Source organism: Hyperoodon ampullatus (genome assembly GCF_949752795.1).
Source record: "Hyperoodon ampullatus genome assembly, chromosome: 19".
Lineage (NCBI taxonomy): Eukaryota > Metazoa > Chordata > Mammalia > Artiodactyla > Ziphiidae > Hyperoodon > Hyperoodon ampullatus.
The window spans coordinates 47,703,144-47,711,709 of record NC_136932.1 but is presented as its reverse complement, the minus strand read 5'-3'; the positions used below and the strand labels follow the sequence as shown (position 1 = coordinate 47,711,709).

Below are 8,566 nucleotides of genomic sequence, written 5' to 3'. Positions count from 1 at the left end.
TTGGATTTATACTGTTAGATCATTTACTCATTCATTCACTCACTGAGTGCCCATCATAGGCAGGAAAGAAGAGAAGCTTTTTGGGATGGAGGTAAGGGTTGGAGGAACAGAGCTGGATGTCCTGAGTTGGTTGAAGCAGCAGAGAAGGATGCTGGGTATTGGGGAAAAAGTTGTCCTTTAAGAAGATTTAAGCAATTATAAAAGCATGTTCTATCTCTGGGACCGATCTGCAGAGAAGTGTTTACATTGGGGAGGCCCAGCAACAAAAGAAGGGCAGGGGTAGGGAGTAACTCAGAAAGAGAAGGGCTTCAGAGGCGAGGATGGAGGATGGCTTGGAGGAGAGGAGGGCGTTCTGGGAGCAGGGGAGGCAGTTGTTAGTTAGAATTGTACCCCCTGTAGCTTAACATCATGATGCTGTCACTGGGAGAAGCATTCAGTTCAGTTTACTTACTGTTATGTTTCACTTACTAGTGTGTTATTTTTCCATGGCATTAAATAGCCTTAAAAAGATTTAATGAATTCAGAACATGCCATTGTATAGATGAGGCATGACTTATTTTACTAATCCCCTCTGGTTGGACCTTGTCATTTCTAATTTTTTCTTGTAAGTACTGTTGGTGAAGATTCTTGTAAATCTTTGTTAACATCCCTGATGATTTCTTTAGGAGACTGACATCTGACAGTAGAATTACTGTATTAAGGGAAATAACTGTTTTAAAGAATATTGATAAGTATTGCCAATTTGCAATGTATGAAAATACTTTCAAGCACTGCGGGTATTGTATTTCTTATTTTTACCATTTTAATAGGGGAAAAATGATATATCCTTGTTTTAATGTGCATTTCTTTGATATCAGTGCAGTTAATGCATTTTTCCTGGCTCTCATGTCTTTTCATGTTTGACTATTTTTTGACCTTTTTTTTTTTTTTACTAATTTATAAGAGTTTTTTATGTACTAAGAATAGTAATCTTTAGTTCGTCTCTTCTTTTTTGCAAAGAATTTGCCCCCAGCTTTTTTGTGTGTGGTGTTTTTTGAGGTCCAGAGGTTTTTTTTTTTTTTTTTTTTTTTTTTTTTTTGCGGTAGGCGGGCCTCTCACTGTTGTGGCCTCTCCCCTTGCGGAGCACAGGCTCCGGAGCACAGGCTCAGCGGCCATGGCTCACGGGCCCAGCCGCTCCGCGGCATGCGGGATCTTCCCAGACCGGGGCACGAACCCGTGTCCCCTGCATCGGCAGGCGGACTCTCAACCACTGCGCCACCAGGGAAGCCCCAGAGGTTTTGTATATATGATTTCTATCGTTGAAAACCCTGCCTCTTGCTGAGGACAACTCAGTATTTTTTCCCCCATGCAGTTAACTAAATTTTCCACAACACCGTTTGTAGCCATTTTTGTCTCTGCTGATTTGTAATACTACCTTTATTATATATTAAATTCCTATGAATATTAGAGTCTATTTTAGGGCATCTTTATTATGAGCTTTTGTACCCAAAATGGTGTTTGTGTGTCATTTGTTTTAAAATAAGAAAAATCTCCTCTTTCTCCGCTCCGTTAAGTCCCAGGAAGTTCAACATTTAAATCCTTAAAGGGCTTTTTTATTTTAGGAAAGAGATACATGTTGCACATGAGAGATGAGAGTAAAGAGGGTGGTGGGTGATTCCTTAAAGCAGCAGTCCCCAGCCTCTTTGGCACCAGGGACCGGTTTTGTGGAAGAGAGTTCTTCCACGGATGGGGGCAGGGGCGTGGTTTGGGGATGATTCAAGTGCATTACATTTATTGTGCACTTTATTATTATTACGTGGTAATATATAATGAAATATTTATGCAACTCACCATAATGCCGAATCAGTGACATCCCTGAGCTTGTTTTCCTACAACTAGATGGTCCCATCAGGGGGTGATGGGAGACAGTGACACGTGAAGTGTGTGGCTTATGTCCAGTCTACTCTGTAAGATGCAGCTTGTCACTTGCCACTCACTGATAGTTTTTTTTTTTCTTTTTTTTTTTTCCGGTACGCGGGCCTCTCACTGTTGTGGCCTCTCCCGTTGCGGAGCACAGGCTCCGGACGTGCAGGCTCAGCGGCCATGGCTCACGGGCCCAGCCGCTCCGCGGCATGTGGGATCCTCCCGGACCGGGGCACGAACCCATGTCCCCTGCATCGGCAGGCGGACTCCCAACCACTGCGCCACCAGGGAAGCCCTCTGATAGGGTTTTTTTTTTTTTTTTTTTTGCAGTACGCGGGCCTCTTACTGTTGTGGCCTCTCCCGCTGCGGAGCACAGGTTCCAGACGCGCAGGCTCAGCGGCCATGTCTCACGGGCCCAGCCGCTCCGCGGCATGTGGGATCTTCCCGGACCGGGGCACGAATCCGCGTCCCCTGCACGGACTCCCAGCCACTGCGCCACCAGGGAAGCCCTCTGATAGGGTTTTGATATGAGCCTGCAAGCAACTGATTTATTACGGTCTCTGTGCAATCAAACCTTTCTGCTAATGATAATCGTATTTGCAGCCGCTGCCCAGCGCTAGCATCACCACCTCCGCGCCACCTCAGATCATCAGGCATTGGATTCTCATAAGGAGTGCACAACCTAGATCCCTCGTATGCGCAGTTCACAGTAGGTTCCTATGCGAATCTAATGCCGCTGCTGCTGTGACAGGAGGTGGAGCTCAGGTGGTAGTGCGAGCGATGGGGAGCGGCTGTAAACACAGGTGAAGCTTCGCTCGCTGGCCCGCTGCTCACCTCCTGCTGTGTGGCCCGGTTCCTCACAGGCCACGGACTGATGCTGGTCCGTGGCCCGGGGGTTGGGGACCTCTGCCTTAAAGCAAGGCTATGAAGGTGGGTCACCCTGGGGTCATCCCGGTTCTCACCATTGCAGGTAATGAAAATGCATGTAGCCAGTTGACCTAGAGCTGCACTGTTAGGGTGGCTTCCAGCCACGTGTGGGAACTTAAATGTATCGAAATTAGATGATTCAGTTTCTTGTTTACACCGGCCACATTTTCAAGTGTTCAACCAGCTGCATGGTTACCATACTGAACATCACAGATAACAGAACTTTTATTTCCACCATCAAATAAGGTTCTATTGGACACTTGACCTAGATCCAGTTAGATTTGGGGAAACTAACTCATGGGTCAGAACAGAACACACATTGATTGGTCACATTCTCTTCCTTGTAGGAAAGTCTACGTAGAGAAAAAAACGTATGAACTTTTAGGCTAAATTTTTTCAAATGTGTACGTATAAACAACACACTCTTTGAGGGAGATGAAGGAATAGGCTAATGTCTCAGATTGTCATAAGGTGGCCTGGTGAGCAAGGACTCCCAGCTTCCAGCTTTTCTGCTATTTAAAGGTTAACATGAATATCACACCTTGAACAGATTTGTTATTGGAGATCAGACAGTGCAGGGAAGGGCAGGGAAAGCTGTCGTTAGAGTTTGGTTTATCCCTAGCCCAGGCGCTGCCTAACCTCTGCTGGTAGCGGCGCCCAGGTGAGACTGTACCGGCCCAGCACAGAATGTTTAGGGTTACTGTGACCAATTGTCGTAGCCTATAGGGTGTCTGGAACGTTTGAAGAGTTTGTTTTGATCATCCAACCTGGTTTCTAATGGGTTAACTTTAAGAACTGACATTAACTCAAGGTGGGGAATCACTGGGCTCCTGAGTTGCCTCATCCATTTGTGGGTGAGTTATAGTCTTAATTCCAGACCGAGTTCTAGAGAAACCTGTTTAAAGAGTGAAATGGGGTTAGAGCTACAGTTGCATGAAAAGTTTTGAGAGCTGAGTTTTACACACTATCAGGTAGACACGGGTAATCAACTATTCTAACAGTTTTTGAAGCGGAAGCATGCGCAGTGTGGTGGGGTAGGGATAACACAGTATTCCAGACCCAGCTAGTCGTCTAGCCCTGGGATCCGCATCGTCAGGAGCTACAAAAATCAGATTCCGGGACCGGTAGGGAGGGAGTGGGGGCTTTCGCAGTCGGGCGCGCTCCGCCCCGTGCTCCGTCCCGCCCCTTGCCCCGGCCCCGGCTTCCTCGTGACCCCAGCGCCCCGCCCCCCGGCCGGGAGCACCCCCGGCTGATTGGCCCTCCGCGGCGTATCCTCCGGCTGGCAGCCAGGCCGGCGTGTCACGTGGCCGAGCGGCGTCCGGGGCGCCGAGCTGCGGGCGTTGGGCATGGACTCTCAGGCCGCCGGGGCCCCGGCACTGGGGGCGGCGGAGCCGCCGCCGGGTCTGCCGCTGCTGAGCACGCGGGAGGCGCCCCCCCGTCCGGGGGTGAGCGCGGCGCGGGGCCTGGGCGCGGCTACCACCTGCGGCCCGGTGCGGGAAGTTGCGGGGCTCGCGGGGTGGGCTGGGCGGGGGCCGCGGGGAGCCGGGGAAGCGCCTCGGACCCGCCTTCTGCAACCCCGCCGTTTGGGCGCGCGCCCGAGCTGGAAACGGCCGGGCTGTGGGGCGCGGCACCCCGAGGACGTGGGTGGGCGCGCCGGGCCGGGAGGGCTGGCTGTCGGCCGCAGGGCGACTGTGCGTCCTTGCTAAATGGGAGGTGATGCTGCTGACCCAGAGCTGGAGCCGCTACTGGGGGGCCTGGTCTGGGGCCAGGTGAGGGCAGCGAGGAGAGCGACTTTCCCTGAAGGGTCCGTGTCCCTTGGTGGGGATGCTCAGCTAAGCCTGAGCACCAGATGATGTCTCATGCGCTCTCGCCTTTTCACTGAAACCAAAAGGCCGCGTTTGACGCAGGGTTTCCAGAAACTTGTTTTCATTTGCGCGCTAGACAGCTCCTGGCTTTTCAGAGACCGTTATTACAGTCATCTGCCCTTGTTTACAGTCAGCAATCCGTGTTAGAGGGTGAGCTCCTTGAGGGTAGGAACCCTCTGTTTACTGCTGTAAACCCGGCGCCTAGCATCGTGCCTGGCACCATAGACACACATATTAATTGGATGGAGGAATGGAATGCTTGTCTAAGCATCAGAGATATCATATCTTAAGCAAAATATGAAAAATGTAGTGATAAGCTTATAAGGAAAATTACTTTAGGGTGCGGGTAGGATAAAACTAATTTTGTCAGAGCAGAGCAGGAAGGTTTGTGCGCTTTCTCTCCAAGATGAGACGGTGGTGGTCCTAGCAAAGGCGTGGAGATGAAGAAATGCGGGGCAAATGGCTGGGAGCTTGGGTCACGGAGCTGGGAGAGAGAACTTTGCTGCAGAGGTTGATGGAGCGTGAGGGGGAGGTGTGGATGCCACGGCGAATTTTGTGCTCCAGCAGTGGAGGCCTGTTGAGTTTTTCATCAGAGGAGTCATTAAGCGTGTAGGGCTGCGCAAGATGGGTGAGTGGGAAGTCAGTTAGGGAGCTCTTGAGGTGGAAGAGATGAGAGGTCAGCAGGAGTGACCAGGAGTTGTCGCTGACTACAGGAGATGGAATTGACTCATTAAACCCAGGTAGGACTAGATCGTGAACTAATTGGGGCAGGTGCCAAACGCAGTTTAGATGTAGGGGCCGAGAAGGTGGATTTCAATTCAACAGATGTTATATTCCTGCTGTGTTTTCATAAATGTTATCTCATTATAAACCTCCTGCAAGGTCAGAACAGTCATCCCCAATTTCCAGAGAAGGAAACCCAGGTGTGGTGGCTGAAGTGATGTGTCCAGGGTACACACTGAATGAATGGGATTGATTGAAATCAGGTCTTCTCATGCAGGCTGTGAACATTTCTCATCCCACTTAGAAAGAGGTCTTAACAGGTAATAGGATTTCAGGAACTTTTGAGTGATGGGAGCAGAGAAGCATATGGGTGGCTATGGGAGAAGACGATTTCCCTTCAACACCTAAAGCTCTGTTGTCCCCATGTGTCAGGAGACAGAGAATTTGATAAAGGAGCTGTTAACTAGACAAAAAGTTAAGTAACTGAAAAGCTAAAAACAGGGAGGTAGCCACTGCGGGGAAACAGCGACCTGCCCTAGGGCTGACGGAACAGAGGGGTGAGTTTGGAATGACTGAAATGTACAAGCTCAAAGGAGAGGCTTTGCAGGGAGCTGAAATTCCAACCTCTGAGGAGGGGGCACTGTCCCGGCTAGTGCTAGAGTCTCCGAGCTTGGAGGAGGGGTCCTGAGGGCCCGAGACTGAGACCAGTCAAGACAGGGCTCGAGAGGAGGCTGGCTCTTCACGTGCTGGCAAACTGTGCACTGGATTCAGTGGCCACTCCAGGAAGACAGGCGATCCTGCTGGCAGGGCTGATGCTGACAGGAAGAGGAAGCAGCAAGGCCCAGTCGAACAGGGCACAGCAGAAATGTGGGTGGCAGAGTCCCTGCCCCAGCCTCACAAAGGAGGGTATGGAAGGGTGGGTGTGGGGCTGAAATACTGGCCGTACCCGAGATATCCAAGTCCTGGGTAATTGTTTCTTCTTCCCGCAGGCTGCCTTTGCCCCAGCTGGCCGCTCCGGTCAGGAGAGAGAGACTGAGAAGGCTGCGGATCGACTAGGCAAGTAGGCAGCAGAGCCTGGGGTGGGTGTTGGGAGACACCAAGGAGGTCTGTATTGTGATTATCATCTGCCAGAGGCCCTTTGCCTCAGTGGCATTTAAACTACCTGAAAACATAAACTGTGCCTGCCTTCTCATGTGAATGAAAAGAGCTGGTAATTAACGGCCTTATTTAAGGCAAAACATCTTACTGAAAGTAAATGATCAACCCTACTTCTAAAACTGGAAACAGAACAACAATTTTTAAGTAAGCGCTCCGGTGGCTGAGGAGCTCTGCACACTTGTTACTGCTGCCCTCTTAGTAAGTCTGCCAAAAATCTCCCGAGTGCACGACCAGGCCCTCTCTGGTCTGCCAGTTATTTGAAGACCTTCTTCCTTTTGTCGATTTCTTAGCCAGTGGAGCACAGAGCATCCCTCATGATAGTCCTGCCCATGGTGAGGGCACCCATTGTGAAGAGGAAGGCTTTGCTGTGGATGACGAGGATTCTGATGGGGAACCGAATCCCTGGGAGCTGTCAGAAGGGGTGTCCGGCTGTCCCCCCAGGGAACAGGCTGCTGATCTTTTTAACGAGGACTGGGACTTGGAGTTGAAAGCAGATCAAGGGAATCCATATGGTAGGTGTGGGGTTTTTGGGGTCCTAGGCCAGGCTTCTGAGACCCTCCTACACATTAACCCCTAAACAGTTTGGAAGAGGGACCCACATCCATGAGCTTAGCCTGATAGCTCTCATAGGTCTGAAACTTCTGTGACAGCTTCTCTTTCATATGGGGGGGGGGGGAGTGCCAGTTTTGCATTTTATTATATAATGTATTGGTCAGTTTTAACATTGAAACAGTGTTACCGTCTCCAAATATCTTTGTGTGAATGGAGCGGCTGTAGACAGAAGTGCTGTGTTCACCAGTTGCTTCCTCTGCGCTGCTAGGAACCGGTGTCTGAGAAGCAGGACTGTGGGTGGCGTCAGAATGAAGGTGCTTGGGATTCTCCACCAAAGGAGGACTGTGTGTGTGTGTGTGTCTGTGTCTGTGTGTGCATGTGTGCAAGCAAAGACAGTGCAAGTGTCTGTCCCCTAGACATTTTTGGCTCTTTTCACTCTCCCTCCTTTCTTTAATCTGTCTTTTAAAACTGCCTGCAGATGCTGACGACATCCAGGGTTGCCTTTCTCAAGAGGTCAGACCCTGGGTGTGCTGTGCCCCGCAAGGAGACATGATCTATGACCCCAGTTGGCACCATCCACCTCCACTGATACCCCATTATTCCAAGATGGTCTTTGAAACGGGACAGTTTGATGATGCCGAAGACTGAGGGCATAGCTTTTGCCTGGTGAGTGGGTGGGCCCTCCAAGTCAACGTCTCCTTTCTTTGAGGTGAGGTGTCATATCTGAGGAAACATTCCCAGTGATCCCCGAGTCGGGCACACAGACTGGTGTTAAATAAGGTCCTCTGTCCCCCAGTTCTGTTGTTGTTGTTTTTAATGAGCTCCTCCTTGGAATGTGTGAGTGTTTATGTCTGTGTCGGGAAGGAATGGTGTTCTTTATAAATAAAAGTAGAAAAAAAACCAGGATGCTTTTGCCTACTTTTTTTCCCTCCTTTTTCATTAGATACTTCTGAGCAAAGCCTCACTCCTTCATTTAAAGCCCCTCACTTACATTTTCAGGATTGACGTTGTCTGAGATGAAACTGCTCTGTGAAAGAAAACGATACTTTAGTTTTTGCCTCTGTAGATCTGGCCCTATTGATCAGAGATTGGAACCCAAGAGACACTGGTGACTTTGCGGCTGACTGCTATTCCTGGTGATGGAAAATTGACCATTTACTTAGTTAACAAGGACTTTCTGTAGGCTGGAAAATGAAATGGCAAATTAATTAAACCAGCAGTTGTATAGCCCTCAATTGGCATGAAAGGATTTTACACTCTACTTTCCTTTTAATCCGTACAATTACTTACATGTCACTTAAATTTTTTTTTTTAACCTCATTTGGGAGATGAGGAAAATAAGGCTCAAAATGTTTTAACCTCTTCCAGATCACACAGCCAGGAAACGGCAGAAATGCTACCTGAACCCTCCCATGACGCTGAAGTCTGTTTCCATGGTT

The 8,566-nt window shown here is 49.6% G+C and overlaps 1 protein-coding gene and 1 long non-coding RNA gene across 2 annotated transcripts; both read left to right on the top strand.

Annotated features, from left to right (window-relative positions):
* The first annotated feature begins 931 nt into the window (after positions 1–931).
* LOC307067534 lies at positions 932–1,446 on the top strand. Its single transcript, XR_013811415.1, has 2 exons — positions 932–1,046; positions 1,275–1,446. It is a non-coding gene; the product is annotated as an uncharacterized lncRNA (long non-coding RNA).
* Positions 1,447–5,318: 3,872 nt separating this feature from the next.
* On the top strand, positions 5,319–8,020 carry COPRS (coordinator of PRMT5 and differentiation stimulator; the record flags this gene model as incomplete). Its single annotated transcript, XM_079725584.1, has 5 exons — positions 5,319–5,333; positions 6,240–6,284; positions 6,407–6,473; positions 6,866–7,087; positions 7,606–8,020. 5 exons carry the CDS (start codon positions 5,319–5,321, stop codon positions 7,773–7,775), a joined length of 519 nt encoding a protein of 172 aa, XP_079581710.1. The 3' UTR covers positions 7,776–8,020.
* Positions 8,021–8,566: the final 546 nt, after the last annotated feature.